At 44.2% G+C, this 26,349-nt stretch overlaps 1 protein-coding gene across 1 annotated transcript; it reads right to left on the reverse strand.

Annotated features, from left to right (window-relative positions):
* Positions 1-2,805: 2,805 nt before the first annotated feature.
* Positions 2,806-25,570, reverse strand: sh3bp5lb (SH3-binding domain protein 5-like, b). The gene is made up of 6 exons (XM_080863548.1): positions 25,207-25,570; positions 24,927-24,989; positions 14,228-14,356; positions 7,848-8,009; positions 7,100-7,273; positions 2,806-4,769 (listed from the first exon to the last, which is right to left on the reverse strand). The coding sequence occupies exons 1-6, from the start codon at positions 25,420-25,422 to the stop codon at positions 4,155-4,157; spliced, it is 1,359 nt and encodes a 452-aa protein (XP_080719674.1). The 5' UTR covers positions 25,423-25,570; the 3' UTR covers positions 2,806-4,154.
* Positions 25,571-26,349: the final 779 nt, after the last annotated feature.

Raw genomic sequence — 26,349 nt, forward strand, 5'->3', positions numbered from 1 at the left:
GTCCATGTGATGGGTGACTGGGGTCTTTGATGATTTTCCCAGCCCTTTTCAGACACCGCTTCCTGTAGATGTCTTTTATGGCAGGAAGTGGTGCTCCGGCGATGCGCTGGGCAGTTTTCACGACCCTCTGCAACGCCTTCCGGTCCGAGGCAGAGCAGTTCCCGTACCAGACTGTTATACAGTTGGTCAGGATGCTCTCGATGGTGCAACGATAGAAGTTCACCAGGATGTCTGAGGACAGGTGGTTCTTCCTCAGAGTCCTCAAGAAGAAGAGGCGCTGGTGAGCCTTCTTGACCAGCTTGGAGCAGTTGGTCGTCCAGGTGAGATCCTCGGAGATGTGGACTCCCAGGAACTTGAAGCTGCTCACACGCTCCACAGCCGTCCCCTTAATGTGGATGGGTGGATGTGGGTCAGCATTCCTCCTGTAGTCCACGATGAGCTCCTTGGTCTTCTCGGTGTTAAGCAGCAGGTTGTTTGTGTCGCACCACTCAGCCAGACGATCCACCTCCTCCCTGTAGGCGGCCTCATCGTTGTCACTGATGAGACCAATCACCGTGGTGTCATCTGCAAACTTAATGATGGTGTTGGAACCATCAGCAGGTCTGCAGTCGTGGGTGAAGAGGGAGTAGAGGAAAGGGCTCATCACACAGCCTTGTGGTACACCGGTGTTCATTGTGATTGTAGATGAGCAGTGGTTATCCAGCCGGACATGTTGGGGGCGGTTGGTCAGGAAGTCCAGTAACCATTTGCAGATGAGGGAACTGATGCCCAGGTCTGTCAGTTTCCTGATGAGTTGTGAGGGGTGGATTGTATTGAATGCTGAACTGAAGTCTATAAACAGCATTCTGGCGTAGGTGTTGTTGTTGTCCAGGTGTGAGAGGACAGAGTGCATTGCGATGGAGACTGCATCCTCTGTGCTCCTGTTCTGGCGGTATGCGAATTGGTGGGGGTCCAGGGTGGGGGGGAGACAGGATTTGAAGTGTGCTAGGACCAGCTGCTCTAAGCACTTAGTGATGATGGGGGTGAGTGCTACTGGGCGGTAGTCATTGAGGCAAGATGGGTTGGAGTTTTTGGGTATCGGGACGATGGAGGTGGATTTGAAGCAGGCCGGTACCACAGCGTGGGCCAAGGACAGATTGAATATGTCTGTCAGCACTCCTGCAAGCTCCTCAGAACACACTCTGAGAACACGCCCGGGGATGCCATCGGGACCTGCAGCCTTGTGGACATTGATCCTGCTCAGCACCGCTCCTACATCGGTGGGGGAGAGAGTCAGAGGTTGGTGGTCTGGCGTCATGTCTGCTTTGGTTGTGGTTGTGGGGTTCCCTCGCTCAAAACGAGCATAAAAGTTGTTGAGCTCGTTGAGGAAGGAGACATCAGAGGATGCGGGGGAGGGTTTGGTGGTCCTGTAGTCTGTGATGGTCTGGAGTCCTTGCCACATGCGTCGGGGGTTGGAGTTGGAGAAGTGTTCTTCTACCTTCTTTTTGTAATGGTGTTTGGCTTTTTTGATGCCCTTCTTTAGATTAGCCCTGGCTGTGCTGTAGGCGTGTGCATCTCCTGACCTAAAGGCGGTGTTGCGGGCCTTCAGGAGGAGACGAACATCCTGGTTCATCCAAGGCTTCTGGTTGGGGTACATGGTGATCCGTTTCTGGGTGGTGACACTGTCTGTGGTTTCGGAGATGTAATCCAGTACAGATGAGGCGTACTGGTCCAGGTCTGTGTGGGTGAACATATTCCAGTCTGTGTTTTTAAATCTGTCCTGGAGCACTGCCTCTGTCCCCATATAATGTTGTGCAGCCCGCTTGAGGGTCATCCTTTTTGTAAAACATGCTGCTGGTTCACATAGAGATCCACAGCGCTGTGTAAACTTACAAGTTTACAACTGCCAAAGCAAATAAAATCTTTTTAAAAAGACAGACCTTTCTCCTGAGATTCCTTCCAAAAATTTCTGAACACAAGACTAGCATGTGCTAGCAGAATAAGCATACAGATCTGCTTGAGGGAAGGAAAATAGTTCTACACAGAAGTAACACCCATGTTAGAAGAAACCCAAGGCTTGTTGGTGTTCAAACAGCTCTGCAAAACCTCCAACTTCACAAAAATAACATTTATGAGAAATCTCAATCAAGGCAGAGTGCTACATTGGGCAGCAGGTCACCATCTGTTTAATTTAAGGGAAGCAAAGATTGGCTGACTATTCGACTGTTGGATACTAGCAGAGATGTGGCAAAAAAGCACTCCTGCAGTCTTGTTAACAAATTCTTTTAAAAACAAAAGTTTATATATGGTAAAGAGAAATGTGGGCAAATATGCAAAATTTGACACTTAGATCTCCCAAAAAGCCCAGGCTTAGTTGACTTTGTGTGAATCTCACTTGGAAGCATACATTGTTTGTTTATAAGAGATAAAATTTTCAGATATTTCATGGCTATACGCTGGATACACAGATGGAGTCAAGATACAGTATATCTGAAAAACAAAGAATCTAGAGTTGAGAGTCTAGATTACGGTACGAGTATGGTAAGATGGGAGAGGCATGAAAGAGCCTTATTCAGGTGAGGCAGACAATCTGGTGGCAACTGGGTGCTGGAGCTGGTCCTTAAAATGGCTGCTGAAGAGGCTGATGAGCAACAGGTGAGCTAGCTGAAAAGCAGGAACTCAAGACTTCACCCATCGGTAGCTCCACAACCTGTCCGACCTAACACTCCCAAAAATGTTCTTAAGTACAGTAACAAAGTATTTGTACTTCCCACCTCTGGCAGTTGCTGAACTCAAGGACAGAATGAAGCTCATTATCTTTTTGAAATTAGACGTTTATTTTAGCAGCACTGGGTTAGGGTTAGGATACGGGATTGGTTAATGTACAATTCACAAAGTTCACGGCACATCCATGTACAATAGTGGAAAATGTTCCACTCTATGAAATTATGCTATAATATATTTTATAAATATTTTTATGGAAAGCTGAGCCTAACTGCACCCTACAGTGTGCCTCTTTACCCTGAAACCACTGCTTGCTTCAGTGTGGTTGATGTTGCTCTTATTTTGGCAGCGCTTCAAAAACAGAAGTGAAAGATTCCCGTTGAGTCTCGTGAGAAGATACAAATCTGTAAACTCAAATATGTAGCACTGCCTGCTATGGTGACCATTGTGAATAAGGGAGTAGCTGAAATCAGTTTCAAGACCGATTACATACGTCCATACAAATGCCATATCCGAGCATGTGGCGTAAAAAAGACCCACAGTTTACAGACTTATTTTATCCTCCACAGACAATGCAGTTTTGTGTCCACATTCTTTCTTCAGAATTGAGGATTATCACAGTTTTCCAGATGGGTTGGTTCAGGTCATGCTGCCAGTTTGTGTCCAACCCAAGTGTGACTGCTCATGTTTCTTGTCACACTCTGCATGTTCCTACATCAGGAAAGTTTGCAGAGTGAATTCACTCTTATTGCTCCTAAAGACCATACTCACTTGCAGAAGCAGGCACAGCAGCTGGTGGACACCACAGGCAAGTTGTTATGATTATTTCCTGGTCTGCTTGGAGTGCACTTGGAAGATGCATGTACAGCTTTTTCCCCTTGCAGCATAATCATTGTAGAGTGGTCAAATTGGAGGGTACATATGCGTATGTCTTTACAAAGCCTTACATTCATCCTGTGATGGCACAAATTTATGTTACCCAGACCCAAAGGCACCCTTGCAAACTTGTAAATGCAGAAAGTATAACAGGTGCTTCAGACCATCCTTAAAGCAAATACAAGCTGATAGCATGCTAACACAGGGAATGCCAAAACCAGGTGCACAAATGAAACACAACTATGTGTTTAAACTGTTGTTAAAAGCCTTTTTGTACTTTACAATTACTTTTTTTCCTCAGCTGTTGAGCAACAGATTGGATCAGACTCAGTGCGCTGTGCGGGGCTGCTCCACTGGATTAATGTTGTCACACAAAGATTCATTAGTGTGCAGCTGATGTACCTGTTAATCCACCCACCTATTCCTAACTTTGTCAATCACTGTCAGCGCCTTCTTGTCAGCTTGTTTGGCACCTCTCAGTCAGAGATATTTCAGATTCTCTCAAGTTCTTCTATGATCCCTCAGCCTAATCACCACGATCATCACCATCACAACATTCCTCCTCCTGCTTGATATCATAGACTAACACTTCTGTGGTGCTGCTTAACAAAACTCTCCTGTTTCTCTTTATTAGCAGCTCCTTTCTCCTGGTGAACAAGCTCCTGCTGAGGCCCTTCAGTCACCATCTCCCTGCTGACTGGCTTGTCATTAGACTTGCTGTAGTGGTCCCACTCTTCACCCAGCACACTCCCAGCATCACTCAGGTCGCCCAAATGCTCCACCGAGTCACACTTTTCCAGGTCGGAGGCGATGGTTTGAAGGCTGATAACCGACATGCAGTCTGAGCCGACCTGCTCTGCCTCCAGTTGCTCCCTCTGGCCCCAGCCACTCTCTCGGTGCCGCTCTACCCACAGTCTGGTTTTCTCACCATCTGCCCAATCACTCTCAATAGTGTCGACTCCCACACAGCTACTGTCATGAATTCCAGCGGCAGTTCTGACCTCAGCTTCAGCACCTACAGGGGAGCTCCGACCCCCACAGATGGCAGGATGCCCCCTGCTAGCTCTGGCCCGCCCCCTCTGTGCATGGATCTGCTCACTGATCTGCTCCAGGTTCCGCAGGGCCACGGAGTAACGCATTTTTACTTTTGCCACTTGCTCCTCTAGCTGTACGACTTTAGCCTTATGCTCCTGCAAAAAAGGTTACAGCAAGTTAGGAAGGCTCACGCTGACACATTTAAACATCTCTACACTCCAATTAATTACACCTTGGTTAAAACAATGAATATTACATACACTCAACAAAAATATAAACGCAACACCTTTGTTACTGCTCCCATTCCCCATGGGATGGACGTAGAGACCTAAAATTCATTCCAGATACACAATATAACCATCCCTCCCAAACAGTGGTCACAAATCAGTCCAAATGTGTGGTAGTGGGCACATCTGCTATATTGAGATAATCCATCCCACCTCACAGGTGTGCCACATCAGGATGCTGATCTGACATCATGAGTAGTGCACAGGTGTACCTCAGACTGCCCACAACAAAAGGCCACCCTGGAATGTGCAGTTTTTTTGCGCTATTGGGGGTCTGGGGACCCAGAACCGGTCAGTATCTGGTGTGACCACCATTTGCCTCATGCAGTGCAACACATCGTCGCATGGAGTCTATCAGATTGTCAATTGTGGCCTGTGGAATGTTGGTCCACTCCACTTCAATGGCTGTGCGAGGTTGTTGGATATTCGTGGGAACTGGTACACGCTGTCGTATACGCCGGTCAAGCACATCCCGAACATGCTCAATGGGTGACATGTCCGGTGAGTATGCTGGCCATGCAAGAACTGGGACATTCTCAGCTGCCATCTGCCCTGAACAATGTGAACCATGATTCATCCGTGAAGCGCACACCTCTCCAACGTGCCAGACGCCATCGAATGTGAGCATTTGCCCACACAAGTCTGTTACGGCGACGAGCTGGAGTCAGGTCAAGACCCCGATGAGGACAACGGGCATGCAGTTGAGCGTCCCTGAGACGGTTTCTGACAGTTTGTGCAGAAATTGTTTGGTTGTGCAAACCAATTGTTCCAGCAGCTGTCTGGGTGGCTGGTCTCAGACGATCTTGGAGGTGAACCTGCTGGATGTGGAGGTCCTGGGCTGGTGTGGTTACACGAGGTCTGCGGTTGTGAGGCCGGTTGGATGTGCTGCCATATTCTCTGAAACGCCTGTGGAGACGGCTTATGGTTGAGAAATGAACATTCAATGCACGGGCGACAGATCTGGTTGACATTCCTGCTGTCAGCATGCCAATTGCACGCTCCCTCATTGCTTGTGGCATCTGTGGCATTTTGCTGTGAGACAAAACTGCACATTCCAGGGTGGCCTTTTGTTGTGGGCAGTCTGAGGTACACCTGTGCACTACTCATGATGTCAGATCAGCATCCTGATGTGGCACACCTGTGAGGTGGGATGGATTATCTCAATATAGCAGATGTGCCCACTACCACACATTTGGACTGATTTGTGACCACTGTTTGGGAGGGATGGTTATATTGTGTATCTGGAATGAATTTTAGGTCTCTACGTCCATCCCATGGGGAATGGGAGCAGTAACAAAGGTGTTGCGTTTATATTTTTGTTGAGTGTAAATGCAGCTTCTTATACCATGAATGCAAGCCTTATCATTAGTTAGTAATTTTATTGTCCAGCATAAAGAAATTCACTCTTCACTTTTGTCAGTGATATTTTACACAGTAATTAATTTTGTGAGCGCCTGGGTGCAGTGGACCAAACAGAAAAGACGTCGTTACACGAATTTACTACTTTGAGGGTTTTACACCTAAACAGGTACACAATGTTTGATCTTTTGTATTTGAAGTAGAACTGGCTTAAGATGTGAAAAGTATAGCACACATGGTAAATCAAGTGGTTCTTATACAGCGCTTTTCTACTTTGAGCACTCAAATGCTTTACACAACTTGTACATTCACCCATTTGCACAAGCACTTTTTCCCACGCTAAGTGCTTCCTATCTAATGTTCACACACATTCATACTCCGATGGACGCGTCAGAGAGCAACATGGGGTTAGTATGCCTCACACAGACAACTTTTACAGACAATACATAAATAACTGCAAACTGCATTCTGATACTGTTGTGGGCACTATCTTGATTTTAAAAAGTTCTGATTTTTAACTGCAAGGACTGGGGGTGAGGAACCGCTAACTCTTCTAATGAAATTTGTTTTTCTTCAATTTTCAATATGTACGGCAACCACGTTCAGATAAAGGATTTGCTGCTTCTACAACAGCGAGTATTATCTGTTTGTGTTTAACTGAAAAGGGAAATTTGCAATGCAAAATCATGCAATGCATTCTCAGTGACTGTCACAGAGCTTTTTGGAGTAACTGGAATAACATTTCTTGTCTGCCTTGATAAAGTGTTTTACAGCTGAAAGGCTAATTCATGACTAATGAATAACTCAAAAGATATTTTTAAATTAATGATGGTACATACCTCCAAAATGTGATTGAACTGAGCCTTGAGTTCAAAGTAAGGCTTGGACTTAAGAATGACTTTCTTCAGGGCTTTCTGGAGAGTCTGGACTCGAGCTTCAGCATCCTGGCACAGTTGGGTGACTCGCTGGTGCTCTCGCTCACTGCGAAGGCGCTCCTCCTCTGCCTCATTCACCTGACAGGACAAAAACCATGACTAAGAGTAGGAACGCTGGATGGACACTTAGATCACACTTTAACTTCTGCCCAGATCCCAGGTTGGCACTGATATAAGCAGACATGCTTCATTTTCAGTTGTCACAGTTATTAAAGATTTGACTAATAACATTAAAATGGTTTGTATTTAAATATTCAGCCACCATTAAATTAAAACTTTAGAAAAAGTTGGGATGTAAATAATCTGGAAGCCTTTATTTAATCGGAAATGAGACAAAACACAGATATATTTGTAACCATTACTATTAATGATTGTGTATTTGTTTGTTATAAAGAAGAACAGACAAACAACCACCTGAACTTTTTCATATAAGTGGAAATAGTGATGCAGCCACAGTCTCAGCTCCATGAACTGTTGTAGCTGTTTTGGTCTGTAGTAATGTAGTAAGGTTTCTAGTCCCTTGGGAAGGTTCCTGTGTTGGAGATTTATTTTTGGTGACCTTTTGTTCAGAAAGAATTATCTATAGCGCACTGATTTTAATTGTATAAACAGCACAACAACACTACCATCAGCAAGAGGCAGAAGTGTGTACCTTGGCGGTGGCATGGTTAAGCATCTCCTGCCAGGTTGGGTCCATGGTGTTCTTGTCAGCCAAAAGGCCTTGCTCTGCCACATACACCATCTCTCTGGCAGCAGTGTGCATGGACACAGCCCTCTCATATCTCAGAGCTGCCTTCTGGGTCTCCTGTTGGGCCTAAAGGAATAGATAGCAGCTATTAAAACACAGGAAAGAGATGCATGTTCGAACATACATGCATAGAGATAGTCTTTTCAGCATTAGAGCTATGATTTGATTTTTTCCATACTATTAACTCAGAGACTCTGGTTACATAAATTGATAATTGATATAATTTCATTAATGTAGACAGATACCACAACAGTTTAAATAGCTTTACTCCGTAGGGTTAAAAAAATATTCTCAAATAACTTATTTTTACTATTATGTACTCTCTGCCTACCTTGCTGCACATATTTTGGCAACATCCATAATGATCCTTTTTTTTATTTCTGTTTTTGAAAACTAAAAAGTAAAAGTTAAAAAAAGTAACAATTGAAAACTCAAAAGTACTGTGCAGGGTCCACAGTGTGCAGTAAAATGCAACTCTGCGCTCAGTGACCCCGCTCTGTAACTCTGTGTTGTGGTTTCCACTCTGCAACTTGATGTGGAGCGCTGGACATAAACCTAACTTCCATCCATAGATTCCCAATAGACGCGCAGAGCCCCACAGCTGAATCCACAAATTAACGCTGAAAAAGACACAGTCAGCATCGCATCCTTCCCTATTTGTAGCTACCACTGTAGCTACAAAGTTTCTTCTGTTTTAGTGGACTTTGGGGTGAAAAGAGAAATCTTTACTTTAAAACATGTCACAGAACCATTGAGAGCTCAATCTGACGATTAACTTCAAATAACAGATTTCTGGTTGAAATGAAACGTCCAAATATTCCTCAGGCCTAAGATCTAATTTTTATCATGTGGGAAAGCTGATTATTTTCTTAGTGTGAGATTTGGTCCCTCGCTATAACGCGGTTCACCTTTCGCGGCCTCGCTCTTTCGTGGATTCTTCATGTGCAATTTTTCTCTCTCTCTCTCCCTTTTTTTTTTTTTTTTTTTTTTTTTTTTTTTTTATACAGCGCATTGTGTTCTGCATCCTGATTGGCTGTAGACCATTGTCAATAAATCTCATGCCGTGTCTCCTGTACAGTACAGGATGCGTTCAGCTTGTCAAATTGACATAAATCTTCCATCGCTAGCTGTGTGACTCTGAAGTGCTGCACTGTATGTTTGTAAGTTTTCTCCCCAACAAACACAACAATGTCGACGAGACGTCGTCACCTGCGGGTGCCTTTGGTCTCATTCTGTAATACTGAACTTATTCTTCTACGAAGGTTTGAACTTTGAAAGAGTTTAAACAAAAGAATGAAAAGTGTGAAAATAAATGTATAAAGTGTGTATTGAGGGGTTTTACACCCTTAAAACATCTATAATAATTGTAAAAAATAAAGTTGGCTACCTCGCGGGTTATTTTTAGAATGTAACTCCCACGATAGACGAGGGACCACTGTACACAAAACTGGATTTTTTGATTTCAGCCACTTCCTCCATGTGTCGATGGTAAATCCAATGTAGGGGCCTGGTCTGTGATACTTCCTCACCATCTGTCTTCAGCTGCACAAGGAACTCTGGAGCAGCTCATCTCTGGGGCCATTTTCCTGTTTTATTTATAGATGTTCTGAGTTTAATGCTGAATTGTGTCTCTGACACTCACTAATCCTTGTCCTCCATAGCTCACAGATCTCAGGATGCTGGACTTCAGTGGAGACCTCAGTGAGTCGTTCTTGGTACCCGCCCTCCATCTGTCTCCTCCTGTGTGTATTTTTCCAGCTGGGTATCTGATTACTTTTAAGCAGAGGTGGCAAAAGTACAGACTTCTTTTCTTAAGTACAAGTACAGATGCCTGTGTTGAAAAATACTCCAATAAAAGTACTGAAGCAACTTTTTTACTCAAGTAAAACTGAGAAAGAACAGGCTCTGAAATGTACTCAAAGTAAGTAAGTAAAAAGTAGCTTGTTGAAAACTGGTTTTACACAAAGGTACCTGAACCTTGTGCTACATTAATATGACAATAAAATAATATTAGTACACGAGAATACAAATTTTTGAATAGAAATTCTAAAGTCCTGAGTTTTAATCTGCCGTAGGACACATGCGGTGTAGGATCATTTGAAAAAACATTGTGTTGCCTGTAGGGCTGCCACGATAAGTCAACTAGTCACAATTACGTCGACTATCAAAATCGTCGACGACTGATTTAATAGTCGACGCGTCGTTTGAAGCTTTGTAAGATCACAAAAGACGCAGGAATAAGTAGCAGGATTTAAGAGTGTAATAACGGACTGAAACAGAAGATGGCAGCACTGCATGTACAAGGATGCCAGCTGCCGTTAAACCCCGAAGAAGAAGAAGAAGCTCTGTCCCAGAATTCATAGCGCGGCCCAGCTCAGTTTCCAACAATGGCGGCAGCTACTTAGTTTTAATGTTACTCTTATTTTTCTTTCTGGGTCACAAAATAAACGTTTAACATATTTTCAGGCGAGAATGTAGCTGTGTAAACCTCAAATATCTGCTCAGTTTATCAAGACACCACATACTTTCAAAAGCGCTCCGACGTTTTCGGAGACGTCTGTTACCCACTAGCTCGATAGCTAGCCGGGGGCTAGGCTCACTAGCGCCGTGAGAACACCGGACTCCCGGCAAATCGTTTTCAAACCCACCGCCGTCTTTCGCTACTCAGGTTAAACATGATATATAAGTCACTTAGATAACTTAAAATGTTGTTGTTTGGCTTTTTTCAGTCTTTTATTTGTTCCTGAGTAAATCGGTTTGGCTGAGATCAAAGTTCTAGTTTTTACACAGCTGAGTAAACGTCAAGCAGACAGCTGATTATCAGAAGTGTGAGATGCTGGAGAATTTACTCCAGTGTCCTGTTATATTTTAGATAGCAAGGAGTTTATTAAACTTCACTGAAACAATCTGCAGATTTCATTAAAATTTAATAAACTATCATCTTGTCTTTATTTTTAGTTTGCACCTGAAACACTTAAAGCTGTAAGCTAATGATAGTTATATAAGAGCAGATGCTGCTGGTGCAATAAGCTGTAGTTTTACGTCCAATGGATGATGATCTGATTAGTCGACTAATCGCAAAAATAATTGGTGACTAGTCGACTATCAGAATAATGGTTTGTGGCAGCCCTAGTTGCCTACACTGTAGAGGGTGACTTCACCTCCTGAGCTAAACAGTAAAATTAGCACAGTCAGGGGTTACAGTGGGCAGGTGGGGGAACCCTAACATCTGTGTCGTGTCTCAGCATGGGGACAAAAATCACAACTCAAAATCATTTCTAACATGAGCTTCAGCAGATTTAGTGTACAGGATTGTGGATGTACACAACGATGTAAGCAGATCTTTTACAGCTATCTTCACTGATTTCCATTTCCTACACTGACATTATGCTGTACAATGTCTTTATATTAGACTGGATACAGTTGGTATAACGTCAGAATTCAGTGAGTTAATCCAACCATCATCATCTTAATTGTAAATCAGTCTGCTACACTTGATGTAAAACCAAGACTGACCACTGACACTGTGCACCACTCCAGCTTTACAATAACTTCACTGCAGTGTGACAAGCTAACGTCTTTAACCCATACAGAGTACAGAGTATTTTCATGCAACATTTGATTAACACAAAGTTAGTATAACCTGGTTTGTTTTGAAGTAATGTTCAATATGAGATTATACATGTACGTTTTAAATTTGCAAATCAGATTTCCAGGCTTTACTGAGCTGGCCTGCCTTTAAATCTAACCTCTCTGCGTCCCCTCCTGTCTTTTCTTACATCTTTCTCCATCTCAAAGTTCTCACACTCTTTTCTCTCCTTGGAAATACAGCAGCTATCAACACACTGCGCACAAACAGTTTGTATGTTTGCTGATGTTTGTTGAACTGACCAAAACATTGAGTCTGAAATTACCTGACACTTCAGAGACATCACTCCTTTCAAGCTTCCTCCTCTTCCATAGCACTAGCTACATTCTACTGTAAATGATGAACCAAAAGGAGTAAAAAGTACAGGTATTGGTTTAAAAAAGGGAGTAAAAGTAAAAAGTTTCAGAAAAAAACTGTACTCAGGTACAGAATTCTACTTGAGTACAGTAACAAAGTATTCGTGCTTTGTTTCTTGCAAAGTCACATGCATTGATGACTTGCATCATATTGCTACCGATCTGCTTTGTCTCAGCTCGTGTCTTATGCAGATATTTGTCTGTTACTGACATTCATGCATCTTTTTCATGATGGCCTGTGCAACACACAGGTACCTGCAGCTGTTCTGCTTTATGGGAATGCTGCCCCTTTAGAACTCAACCAGTCAGTTTTAGACATCCAGTCCAAATGACTTTCCCATGTCCTTGCTGTAGATCCTGGTGAGGTGGATCAGTGAGTTCACTCGTGGCATACAGCCTGATGTCATCCATTTACAGGAGGTGGCTGATGGTCACTCAGCTTCAAACAGCTGGCTTAGGGGTTTAAAGTCTATACAGAACAGCAGTGAGGACAGTGCATCAGCTTGTTGTCTTCTAAGGTCTCCCTAAGTTCCTGATGAATGTTATTGTCATGTGTTAGCCTTGTAAGGTGTGCCAAGTCCCTGACAGTGGCTTTTTCAATGATGGAGACAGTCCATGGTCTGTCGCCATCATTTCTCTTCACCTAGCACTGCCATCTGTTGCTGTCACTGTGACAGCTTTTTTTTAACCAAACTTACAGCTGATCATCTGGGTTTGCATACAAAAGAGCAGTACAGTGGTGTGTGCCTCACAGCAAGAAGGTCCTGGTTGGAATCCACCATCTCCCTGTGGCCTTTCTGTGTGGAGTTCGCATGGGTTTTCTCTGTGTACTCCGGCTTCCTCCCACAGGCCAGAGACATGCAATTAGGGTAGTTAGGTTGGTTGATAATTCTTAATTACCCATAGGTGTGAATGTCTGTGTCTCTGTGTTAGCCCTGCAACAGCCTGATAACCTGTCAGGCTGTACCCTGCCTCTTGCTCGTGGCCCCCCATGACCCTGATAAGGATAAGGGAAGAGAGTGGAGTGTAAGATTTAAGCTGTCAGACTGTGTTGAAGAGGTCCACACTTCAGCATGTCTTCTGAGCAACCAAATAAAACAGATGTGCTCGTGTTACTGTTGTTAATTCTGTGTATAAAAATTGATATTTCATTCGTCAAATACAGCCAAACACACCATCCACTGATGGCCACATTCCACACCATGAAATTCACATTGAAATAAACTGTTATACTCTCTATTAAGATTTAGAAGGCTCAACCTTCCCATTCCCTGTCACATACATACTAATCAAGAATCACCATTTACAGGACTTCATGTGACTTCATGTGATATATTCTGCCACAGTCGTTTGTTCTTGTGTTAAGTTGTAGAAAGCACATTACACTGCATATAGCTGTGGATGGAAGGAAGGTCCTTCTCACACATTGCCTTGTCTCAGATAGCTATGCCTTCAGCCATGACTGGGACTGAAACTGACACAACTTGGGACCTCCATGGCCCTTCACCACACTGACATGCTGCTGGGTACCTCACCTAAGAACGTCAGCTGCTAATTGCCAACATACAATAGCTAAAGATATGACCCCAGTAAAAGGAGGTGAGCTTCTCTAGCAGTCGAAAATGTTTCATACACTGATGCACAATTATCTCTTTGAAGAAATAAAGCACTGCATCGAACTCTAGCTGCCTCCAGGGCACAGCTGCATTTTTCCCAACCTGTTCCTACAGCCTGTTTTTCAACTGGGACCTGGACTGGCAGTGTCCTTCACCATCCTGTGGGTAGGTCGTTGTAGCTCTTCTTGACTGAGCCCAGCCCCATGGCCTAAAGCCTAACCAGCCCAACCACCTCTTGAACTCCAAGCCTCAGCAACCCTGTCCCAGATTGGGTAACCTGTACCCACCTTTTGAATATCTTGCCCAGCTCAGGTGGTAGAGCAGGTAAGCTACTAACCGGAAGGTTGGCGGTTCAATCCCAGGCTCCACCAGTCTGCATGCCAAATATCCTTGGGAGAGATACTAACCCCGTGCTGCTCTCTGATGCATTCATCGGAGTGTGAATGTGCATGAATGTTAGACAGTAAACAGTTTAGAAAAAGTGCTTGTGTGATTGGGTGAATGAATTAGTTGTATAAAGCGCTTTGAGTGCTCAGATAGAGTAGAACAGCGCTATATAAGAAGCAGTCCATTTACCATACTTTGTGCTTAGCAGCTCTAATAAACTGCTAACTGATTGCATATATCTCACTCTGTTGACTTGTGAGCAGTAGAAACACATACCTCTTTGGCAAGTCTGCGAGCTTCATAATAAGGCCTTGCTTTGTCAATGCACGCACCGAGCTGGGAGCCCTGGGCATTGAGCTTCCTGGCAGAATCAGTCAGGATCCTCCTGTAGCTCGACCTGGCGTCCTGAGGGAGCACATGCATAAGATTGCACATTACATTACACACCGTGAGTCTTGACACGACTCACTGTGGCATCTGGGGCTGTGACAGGAAGACAGGAGTCAAGTGTACAAACACTTTGAGTAGGTTAAGCAGGCACCAGAGAAGGGAAAAAGGGGTTTATTGTTATATCCGTGACCTACATTCTAAGTTCTGTGATTGACATTCAACATATCGCTTAAACAAACACCACTTTACTAAAACCTTCACCTCAGTTTAGAAACATAACATAGCTGCTAGCGTACACATAACACCTCACAGATAATGGTCAGAGATGCACTTGCTTTTGAACCATGAGCATTTTAAATGTACTTCTGCTATGCTCATAGATTTTCTTTGGATAGGTTACTGAAATATTTCAGCATCTGCACTCACAGAATTCAGATTAAGACACTGTGGAAGCAAAAAAGAAATATGTGGTCTGAAAGGTTCTGTAGTAGAGCTTTTCCTACCTTAAAATAAGAGAATTTCTAGTTTCTTATGAAAAAACAAGATCCAGCAGTAATCATAGCAGGCTTCATTTTAGCACTTCTCTAAATGTTTCTAATTAGTGTTTAATCAAGCAGTGATCACAGCTTCATAAATGGAACGCAGCTGGAGATTAAAATTATGCCTACGGGACAAAAAACGTACAAAATTACTTGGCAAGGAAAAACAGTTTCAAATGAATGTTACAATTGCTATGGTGTGCAAAGGGTATGTGGAGTTTCAGCCACTCAACCATGCAAGACTTCTGTCCCCCGATCTTTAATCTTTTCTTCACCCTTGCAACAACCATCTAAGTAAATGTGACAAATATGCAAAATATGAGACAAATAGAAGATCCATAAGTGGCCAGTGATATGCTATTCCTGTTGTTGTGGTGTACTGCGATGCCTCAGTAGTCAGCTGATTTATATAGGGGCTTTGACAGGAAGCTGTTCAGCCAGCTGACCACTGTTCTCGAGACGGTCAACCACCTGCTTCAGGCTGGTCAGCACTGTTCTCAGATCTTAAGGCAGTGCTGTTAGAGGGTCAGTCTCATTACTACTGATCTGTGAACAACTTAGGAAACGAGTTTATGTAAGCTGTCACACTGCACATTCAATGATCTGTTTTTACACTGAATCATTGCAAAAGGCCTGCATGGATCTACAGATTGATATTAATTTCTTCGACACTCTGAGAGCAATTTGAGCACTTTGAAAAATCTGCAGTGAATGTGCGCTCGTCATAGAAAGATCAACTACAGGATACCAAGAGGCACAAAGTGTTTGCAGATAAAGACAGAGCACAAAGTCACTTGGCTGCTTAGACCACAGACTGGCTGCACAGCAATCATGAAAAGTTTAGAAACTTATTGAACATAAAATCTTGGGTTGTGAACACTGTTCATAAACCTGCTAATGCAATACTACCCATGTGAACTGAGATAACCCAGTTTGATGCTTTCTTCACAGCAAATAAGACAAGTCTCATTTGGATGAAACGCGGTGTGCAAATAATGCTTTTAAAGATGCCAAGAATTTAAAATGAACTGAGGCTACGTCCACACGTACCCGGGTATTTTTGAAAACGCAGATTTTTCTATGCGTTTGCACCTTTCGTCCACACGTAAACGGCGTTTTCGGTCACTGAAAACTGAGATTTTTAAAAACTCCAGCCAGGGTGGATATTTTTGAAAACTCAGTTTTTGCATTTACGTGTGGACGAGAAAAACGGAAAAAAAACGCAGAAAACGCAGCGTCAAAGGTGTGCGCCTTTTTTGACGTCACACTGTGCACCGCGTTATTGTTTCGGTGAAATGAATTTCTACAATACTGTTACTTGTACTCTCTGCAGTGTAAATGCTTACATACACACACAGTTACTGTCCCTCCACACATACGACTCGGTTCTAGTGATGTTCGATTCGTGAACGAATCGTTCAATACTCGAGAATCACTTTACTGACTCGTGAATCATGATTCACAAGCCCAACTGACTCACTGACTCATCCCTGTTGCTGTTAGCAAACTAATTCCATTAGTAGAAATATATCTAGCTTATAATTAAAATTGTGGGGGGGAAAAACAACAGCCAGTTTCGTAACAAAAGCATTTCTGCTCTGAACTGGAAGAAAAACCCCTGAGTAGAAGCTCACATCAAGAAAATAGCTCCTCGGTTCACAGTAGCATCGCGCTGCTAACATGCTAACAGCACATTTGAGCTACTCACCCCCTCCCTTCCTGTGCTGAATCGTAAGCATAAGCGAATCACTCAGGACTCGCTCACCCCCTCCCTCCTGTGCTGAATCAAAGAGCGAGCGAACGAATCACTCAGGACTCACTAACCCCCTCCCTCCTGTGCTGAATCGTAAGCATAAGCGAATCACTCAGGACTCACTAACCCCCTCCCTCCTGTGCTGAATCAAAGAGCGAGCGAACGAATCACTCAGGACTCACTCACCCCCTCCCTCCTGTGCTGAATCAAAGAGCGAACGAATCACTCAGGACTCACTAACCCCCTCCCTCCTGTGCTGAATCAAAGAGCGAACGAATCACTCAGGACTCACTAACCCCCTCCCTCCTGTGCTGAATCAAAGAGCGAACGAATCACTCAGGACTCACTAACCCCCTCCCTCCTGTGCTGAATCAAAGAGCGAACGAATCACTCAGGACTCACTAACCCCCTCCCTCCTGTGCTGAATCAAAGAGCGAGCGAACGAATCACTCAGGACTCACTCACCCCCTCCCTCCTGTGCTGAATCAAAGAGCGAGCGAACGAATCACTCAGGACTCACTAACCCCCTCCCTCCTGTGCTGAATCGTAAGCATAAGCAAATCACTCAGGACTCACTAACCCCCTCCCTCCTGTGCTGAGTCAAAGAGCGAGCGAACGAATCACTCAGGACTCACTAACCCCCTCCCTCCTGTGCTGAATCATAGAGCGAGCGAACGAATCACTCACTCACCCCCTCCCTCCTGGCTCACAGCTTCTTCTTCTTCTTGGTTGGCAACCAATGTTAAGGCGCATTACCGCCCCCTGGCTCAAATTTACCATCACTACTCGGTTCTGCTTCTATGCCCCAGCTTTGTTTACTTTTTCCCACCGAGGCTTCTAGACTTCTGATTGGCCAACATTTCTACACTGTTAGGAATATATCGCCACCTGCTGCTTTGGCATGTTCCTAGCAGCGTTTTCCTTCATTTCTGCCTTTACATGTGGACGGGATTATTTTTAAAACGGAAACGGAAAATCTCCGTTTTCAAAAATACCCGTGTACGTGTGGACGTAGGCTAAGTAGAATGCAAAAACAGCAGTGCACTCTCACTGATGGCGTCCAACCCGACTTGCTGTGACAGAGTCTGCAAAAAAAAAGAAAGCCTGAGAGAAAAGTCTTTACAACCCTAACACACACCGTCACGCAAACGCACACACTAGGGCTGGGTATCGTAACTGACTTCTAGAATCGATTCGATTCGATCCACAATTCGATCGACTCCATTTGAATCAGGGAAACTTTGCCTCAGACAGTCAGAAATATTATAATTCTGATCACTTATCAGTTCATATCCATATTTTTATATCTATAAAAAGAAAGCTGACACTTGTGAGACTTTATCAAAGGTGTGAGCATCACAGCAGAGGCCTTTGTGTCAAAGTAACTGAGGATAAAACACAGAAAAACATGAAGGTGATTTTCGTGTCCTGTCTTCTTATAGCAGATAACCTTAATAATACTCTGCAGTAGAACAAAAACAGAAGAAAACCATGAATCAACATTTGAACATTACCTGATGCTGCTGAAGTGACGCAGAGCAAAGTTACAGAGGTTTTATTAGAGACACAGCTGCACAGATGCAATTTTGCATCATTTTAAAAACAGAACAGCAGAAATGAGGCTTTCTTGTCGGAAGTTAAATTTAAAAAGAAAAAAAACAGCAGCCGACAGCGCTGTGCATAACAGTAGACTTGTGCATAATAAGCACGCGAATAATGCAGAAAACAGAGATTTGAGATGGGAAACTGCTCTTGAAGTACACAGGGAGAGAGAGAGCTGTGCATGAAGTGTGATTTTATCGTGCTGGAAGCAAAACAGCAAAAGTCAGAGGGAATTCATGACGATGTTTATGTGAAACGAGACGTGAAGCGTAGTTTGGATCTTCTTTTGCTGCTGGTTCAGTCAACTTTGTTTGGAGAGACAAAACTGCAGCTTCAGAATCTGTGAGCTGTCGGCTTTCAGCCCCGATGGCGTGTCCATGTACGTGCCGTCGTGAGAAAGCCGACAGCTCACTGATTCTGATGCGTTAGCCTGTCCGCGCTTTGTGTTTACGTCTTTGTGCAGAATCTGTGTACTGCTCTCATTTACTGTTTTAACTGTTTGCTAGTTTAACCCGAGATTCTGGTATTTCTGGCAAAATGAATTTATATTTAAAAATCAATTCAGGGTTTTAATGAATTGATATCACATTATTCAAGCTAGAATCGGAAAATCGATAATCAAAACCCACCCCTAGCACACACACTGAATTATGAAATGACGTTTTTCTAGTTCTAGTTTGGCTGACCTAGGCTACTTGTAACTTCTTTTCATATCCAGAAAGAAAGAAAGAAAGAAAGAAAGAGGTGTCCAGAAGAGAAAAAGAGGGCAAAGAGGGATGTAATGCTGACAGTCGTGGGGTCACAGCCGTGTTTTGGAACCATTCACCGGTGAGCTGGCACAGTGTAGGGGCTTGCTGCTACGATGCTTGTTAGCTTTCGGTCGCCCGTCGCCCTCCTTCCCTCCTGTGGTTAGCTTACTGGGGGGAACAGCGCTGGCGTGGACTGAAGTCTTTTTTACGTTCTGACCCAAATGATGTTTTTTAGAATGAGTTGAAGAGGACTTTCACTGACTCCATGTCTGAGCAAACTTCCACAAGGAAATTATTAAATCTCCGCCAAGGTAACGCAGCACAATTTGTGGTCGAGTTCCAGACTGTGGCAGCCAAACCAGGTTGGCCCAAATAAATGTCTCAGCTGTTTTATTTCAAGCTTTGAATGACCGGATGATTGATCAGTTAATGTCCGGTGACAAACCGTGGTGTCCTTCTCTCTCAGAATTTACAATCTTTTAAAAGAGAGTAAGTAAAATGTATTTATATAGCACTTTTTAAGACAGAAATCTGTTACAAAGTGTTTACAGGGGATAAAAAAACATATCAGAGGGAAGCCAAAAAAATTACACGACCCCCAGAGCATCCGCCAAGGCCAGCTTTGAGCCCATGGTAATACACTCAACAAAAATATAAACGCAACACCTTTGTTACTGCTCCCATTCCCCATGGGATGGACGTAGAGACCTAAAATTCATTCCAGATACACAATATAACCATCCCTCCCAAACAGTGGTCACAAATCAGTCCAAATGTGTGGTAGTGGGCACATCTGCTATATTGAGATAATCCATCCCACCTCACAGGTGTGCCACATCAGGATGCTGATCTGACATCATGAGTAGTGCACAGGTGTACCTCAGACTGCCCACAACAAAAGGCCACCCTGGAATGTGCAGTTTTTTTGCGCTATTGGGGGTCTGGGGACCCAGAACCGGTCAGTATCTGGTGTGACCACCATTTGCCTCATGCAGTGCAACACATCGTCGCATGGAGTCTATCAGATTGTCAATTGTGGCCTGTGGAATGTTGGTCCACTCCACTTCAATGGCTGTGCGAGGTTGTTGGATATTCGTGGGAACTGGTACACGCTGTCGTATACGCCGGTCAAGCACATCCCGAACATGCTCAATGGGTGACATGTCCGGTGAGTATGCTGGCCATGCAAGAACTGGGACATTCTCAGCTGCCATCTGCCCTGAACAATGTGAACCATGATTCATCCGTGAAGCGCACACCTCTCCAACGTGCCAGACGCCATCGAATGTGAGCATTTGCCCACACAAGTCTGTTACGGCGACGAGCTGGAGTCAGGTCAAGACCCCGATGAGGACAACGGGCATGCAGTTGAGCGTCCCTGAGACGGTTTCTGACAGTTTGTGCAGAAATTGTTTGGTTGTGCAAACCAATTGTTCCAGCAGCTGTCTGGGTGGCTGGTCTCAGACGATCTTGGAGGTGAACCTGCTGGATGTGGAGGTCCTGGGCTGGTGTGGTTACACGAGGTCTGCGGTTGTGAGGCCGGTTGGATGTGCTGCCATATTCTCTGAAACGCCTGTGGAGACGGCTTATGGTTGAGAAATGAACATTCAATGCACGGGCGACAGATCTGGTTGACATTCCTGCTGTCAGCATGCCAATTGCACGCTCCCTCATTGCTTGTGGCATCTGTGGCATTTTGCTGTGAGACAAAACTGCACATTCCAGGGTGGCCTTTTGTTGTGGGCAGTCTGAGGTACACCTGTGCACTACTCATGATGTCAGATCAGCATCCTGATGTGGCACACCTGTGAGGTGGGATGGATTATCTCAATATAGCAGATGCGCCCACTACCACACATTTGGACTGATTTGTGACCACTGTTTGGGAGGGATGGTTATATTGTGTATCTGGAATGAATTTTAGGTCTCTACGTCCATCCCATGGGGAATGGGAGCAGTAAAAAAGGTGTTGCGTTTATATTTTTGTTGAGTGTATGTTCTCCTTCGCTCAGCTCCTAATTCCTTGCCCTCTCCTTCAGAGCCCCAGCCTGAACACATTCAGATCAGGCATTGTAGGCTTGAGAGGCTAACCAGTGTGCAAGTATCTTTAATATGGTCACTCGGGACACTTTCTCACTTCCTGTCCTGCGCAGCCAAAAGAGCCTGCCCACCTGTAGTTTTGGGCGTACATGTTGGATTTGGAGGAGACAATCCGAAAAGGCCTGCAAATTGACCATTGATCTTGGCTCAGGTCCCCTGGCCACCGCTATGTCCCCACAGCTGTTTGTTCTGCTGTGATTTACTTGGCTCAGACCGCCCACCTCGCCTGCCTGTACATCTAAGCTGTTTTTCTTCAAGCTTTGAATTCCACCTCGGGGTGAGCAGAACCATAAGTCTCCTCAGACGCCGTTTCTGGAGGGGCATGTTGGAGAAGGACATCAGGCAGTCTGTTGCAACATGTGCCACCTAAGCCTGAAGCAAACGTAGCACTCGACGAGCGTCAGCCAAAAATCTCAATAAAGGGATGGACAAGGCCAGTAATATCTTGGGGATGGAGTTGGACTCTAAGACGGTGATGGCGTGCTGGGTAGTCACAGGAGCACATCAGCATCAGCAGCATCAGTGAGACATAACCTTTAAAGACGGAGGAAATCAATTCTTGCTCCAGAGAGTATTAGGCCCCATATTAGACAACATCTGGGTCCTTTCTCATCCACGGTAAAATTAATTTTAAAATGATCAAATTAATTTTTGATCATTTTCTGTTTTTTGATGCTTATATCAAGTCTGTGACCCGCTCCTGTTTTTTTCATTTAAGAAATATTGTTAAACTCAGGACTATTGTCTCCAGAGGTGAAATGGAGATGCTTGTTCGTGCCTCCATCGCCTCCTGATTAGATTATTGTAATGTTTTCTTCTCCTGTCTGTCAAAGTTTTCTTTAAATCACCTTCAAGTGGTCCAAAATGCTGCACCAAGGCTTTTAACCCACAGTCATAAATTCTCTCGTATCAGTCCATTGTTAAAGTTCTTGCACTGGCTTCCGGCTGAGTGCAGCGGAAGCCATATACATTTAATTTGTATAATATACTAGGTTATTTCTAATTGTGCTATTTGTATACATTACATTTATTTTGTTTGTTTTTTTCACTTTTTAATACATGTTATTGTTTAATTCAGTTACTTTTCTTACTGTTTTGGAGCAACTGTGACCACATCATTTCCGCAGGCATTAATAAAGTGTTCTGATTCTCACTCAGGTAACCAGAAAACTGGCTGCTCGTTACATAGGTCCATACGAGATGGACTCAGTGATCAGCTGTCAGACTCAGGCCACTCCCAATGCTATGCAGTCAACCCACTTTTCGTGTCTCACATATCAAGCCGGTGCAGTCCAGCACATTGCGCTCTCTGTGTTTCCAGTTTTGCACACTTGGATCATCATTGGCTAAGCTCTATTAGGAACCAACTTCCTCTGATGCTGGTCATCCTCACTCACTCTCTGCTTGCCTGCAACTTACCTGTCAGTTGCTGCTGCCCTTACCTTTTGGCCTCCTGGAGTACTATGGATCTCACCTGCCTGGCCTCCTATTCGCTACCACGTACCACCACTCTGGAAAAAGAGCAGACAGGTCGGACATCCTATTCCACTCATTGCATCACTGAGAACCACCCTGCCCTCTTTCCTTGCTTCGTCCTGCAAACCAGTAAGCCAACCTTCTTTAGTCACCTTCACGCTCTGTGAATAACACATCGCTCTCTCTGTTGCAGTAGCTCTCGCTCACTTTGACCTTAGTGATCCCTGTGTTAAATAAAGTTTTTTAAAAAATGAAACGTCAACTTTCAGGTCCAACCAGTACACAGCAGCTGCTCGGCCTTGACTGACAGACAGACAATGCTCAAAGAGCAGTGGAGGAAAACAGAAGACAGTCACAACAGAGGCAGCAGCAGGTGTGTGTTTGTGTGAGGACAGTCAGAATATGCCCCAGTGAAAGCAAAAACAGAGCTGTTTTGGGTTTTTATATTTTCCATTTATCATTAGCCATTTCAAGCAGTATTATAATTGTTACGCTGTTCTGACTTTTTATTTTAGAGCGAGGCATAGTGCACTCTTCATGATGAAGCGTGTACAGTACATGCCCTCTATTTCCTTACACAAATTTGAATACATAAAACTGGATATTTAATTTTAATGTTTTTTTATTTGGCCTACACAGATGTAGAAATAATTACTACATATAATATATAATAATGACTACATAACAAAGGTTGGGGGACCAGCGGTCTGTAACACCGTAGTTCAGACCTGGTTAATACATGCTGAGGTGGGTGGTTGGTGATGGGTTTAGCTGTGGACACGGTCAAAAACCAAACCTCGGGCCAGCACTGGCTTACCGGCCAGTCAAAAGCAGCAGGCAACGTTCTGAGAACAGCAGCAGGCTGCTGCCATTACTATGGGAGCAGCATACCACTGGCCACTTTTGGATCTCAGTACTCCTGAAGATCCAACATCCTGGAGTGGGTGTCCTGGCCAAGGGAACCAAAATGTTCCCCACTTCAAGAAACACAGTAAAGCCAGCCCTCACTATATACGAGGCATTACAGTAACAGAAACTGAGACCAAAGTCCTCTAAAAGCGATCTTCAGTGCCTGTATAAATGGGTGTGAATATGACATGTTGCATAAAGCACTTTGAGTGCTTGAGTAGGTTAGAAAAGCACTATAACCAGTCCATTCACCACATATTGTGTGTGTGCAGGAGACCAGATGGGATGGAAGCAAGGACAAGAGATTAAACAGCTCTCTTATGGTGGATATGGATAGGGTCAGTCTGGAAGAAGTGCATGAAAACAGTGCTGTGGATATGAAGAGAGTGTCAGACAGCATCATGAGTGTGAAGCGGGACATCAAAGGGGTGATGTTGAATGTTTTCAGTGCGTATGCCCAACAGGTTGGATTTCAGTTAGAAGAGAAAGGAATTTGGAAGTGAGATGGATGAATGGGTGGAGTGTGTCTTCAAGACTGAGAGATTTGTGATTGAAGCAGACTTGAGTGGACTGGTAGATGAAGGTAACACAACTGATGAGAAGGTGTTGGATTGGAGAGTGATGCAGAAGGACAGATGGCAGTGGATTTTGCCAAAAGGATGGAAATAATGGCTGCGGTGAACACATGATTCAAGAAGAGGGGGGGAACACGGGATGATCTATAAGGAGGAGGATACTATACGTTGGACTACATCAGGGGTCCCCAATCCCAGTCCACGAGGGCCAGTGTCCCTGCAGGTTTTAGATGTGTCCTTGATCCATCACAGCTGATTTAAATGGATAAATTACCTTCTCAACATGTCTTGGAGTTCTGCAGAAGCCTGGTAATGAACTAATCATGTGATTCAGGTGTGTTGACCCAGGGTGAGATCTAAAACCTGCAGGGACACCGGCCCTTGTGGACTGGGATTGAGGACCCCTGGACTACATCCTATGGAGAAGGTGCAATCTGAAAGAGAAGATTGCTAGATGGAGAATGTACCTAGGAAGCATCAGATGAACGTTGCAGAGATTTCAGGGAAGAGTTAACAGATAACTGGGTAAGTACAGAATGAAGAAAAACAGAGAGAAACAGACAGGGGAACATTAGTGAGTAAAAGCCTAATGAAATGTTTTCCTTGTGCTTCACAGTGTTAATATATGGAAACCTGTTTCCACAGACTGAGTGACTCTTTGAGCATGGATACTGCTGATTTCAAGTAAAATGTATTCTTCATATTTATCATTTATTTCATGACATATTATATCTTTAGTGTTGGGTAATGTTGAAATTACATTCACCTTAAGATCGCTTTTACTTTGCAATGGGGTCTCGGGTTTTGTTACCCTAATGTACGAACAAAACGCAAAACTACGTGGGGGCTGGGGTGTCCGCAGGTTTACTGTGACCTCCTCACATCCAGCTGCAGCTCCAGCTTGTTGATCTCTTCGCTAGCTTGGTTGAGGTGCTCCAGCTCCTCCTGGAAACACACGGGAAAGACGACGTGTTTTAAAAGCAGAATACAACCAGACAGCTAGAAATATTGTTAGACAGGGGATGGGCTTGACCCAGGCGTCGGTCTGTGTCAGGAGCAGATCGTTGCCATGTACGGTCGGCGTTTATCGTAGTTTTGTTTGGCTCGGGAAATATGACGCATTTGCTAATGCGGGGAGGGAAACGGTCCTTTAGCAACATACCTGAATTCTTGGGTCCAATTCCTCCTCGTATTCCTCTCCGTTTTTAATCTGGCTGTTAGACTCTCCATCATTCCCACAGTCTGCTCCCACTTGCTTTCTCATCGTGGTTCTGCCGTCTCCGCCTTTCGCCTCTTCTCCCGGAGTCTCCTCCCGCAGACCGGCCGGGTTGGGGCTTCCTGCACGCTTCAGAGTTTCACGCGAGGTCCCAGGCTCCATGGGCGGCCCAGTCGTTCGGCTGCTGTGATATTTCTTTAACCTCCCGGTACAATAATGTGTCAGTGTTTAGGGCAGTGGAAGGTCGCCTCGCGTGTACTCATACTTTGAGTACGAGTATGTGTACAAACTAGTGATGGGATTTCCAGCTCTTTTTAGAGTACCGGCTCTCTCGGCTCGACTCACTAAAAAGAGCCGGCTCTTTCAGCTCCCAACCGGCTCTTTAGGTTGTTTTGTTGCTTCAATGAATTTATTATTAACAACAATATAAAATTATGCACAAAATTAATTACTAATGTAAAAAAAAGTGGTTTTATTTATATATGTTTATATATAAATATATGCGGTGGCCCCAAGAGACAAAGCACGTACAAACTCCAAAACACATTTCTAGCATTAACTGAACTTCCAAAACAGAGCTACCTAGATCACTTAAATTACACAATTGAAAGCATAAGTGTATTGTTTGTGTATTTATACACATGCACTCATATATATATATATATATATATATATATATTCAAATAATTTTAAAAAAAATGTTCATTTACCTGTTACTACCACACACCAAATCCGGTCGCTGGTACTTGCTGGCTTGCGTAGCCACTAGGTAACAAAAGCTCAACACTGTGCCTAGCATCCTGGAGCACTTCTGTTGTCTTTTGTACGTGTTTTGGAGTTTGTACGTGCTTCGGGGTTTTTACGTGCTTCAGAGTTCGGACGTGTTTTGAAGTTTGTACGTGCGTTGTCTCTAGGGGTCACCATAAATATACTTTTATTTATTCACTCCACACAAGGCTCGCGTGCAGAGTGAAGCGGGGAAAAAAGTGCGAGAGAGAGGGTGAGAGAAAGGGGAAAAAAAACAAACAAAAAAAACCCCACGGCTCGCGATAAGGAGTCGGCTCTAAGAGCCATTTCGTTCGCGACCGA

This window comes from Rhamphochromis sp. 'chilingali' (genome assembly GCF_963969265.1).
Source record: "Rhamphochromis sp. 'chilingali' genome assembly, chromosome: 17".
Taxonomy (NCBI): Eukaryota; Metazoa; Chordata; class Actinopteri; order Cichliformes; family Cichlidae; genus Rhamphochromis; species Rhamphochromis sp. 'chilingali'.

Bases quoted from the DNA above. Each gene is read 5' to 3' on its own strand.
- sh3bp5lb (XM_080863548.1), bottom strand. From the start codon at position 25,422: ATGGAGCCTGGGACCTCGCGTGAAACTCTGAAGCGTGCAGGAAGCCCC. The intron at 14,357-24,926 runs GTGAGGAGGTCA...GTGCTCCCTCAG, and splicing joins AGCTGGAGCTGCAGCTGGAT to GACGCCAGGTCGAGCTACAG. The intron at 7,274-7,847 runs GTACACACTTCT...TTGTCCTGTCAG, and splicing joins TTAACCATGCCACCGCCAAG to GTGAATGAGGCAGAGGAGGA.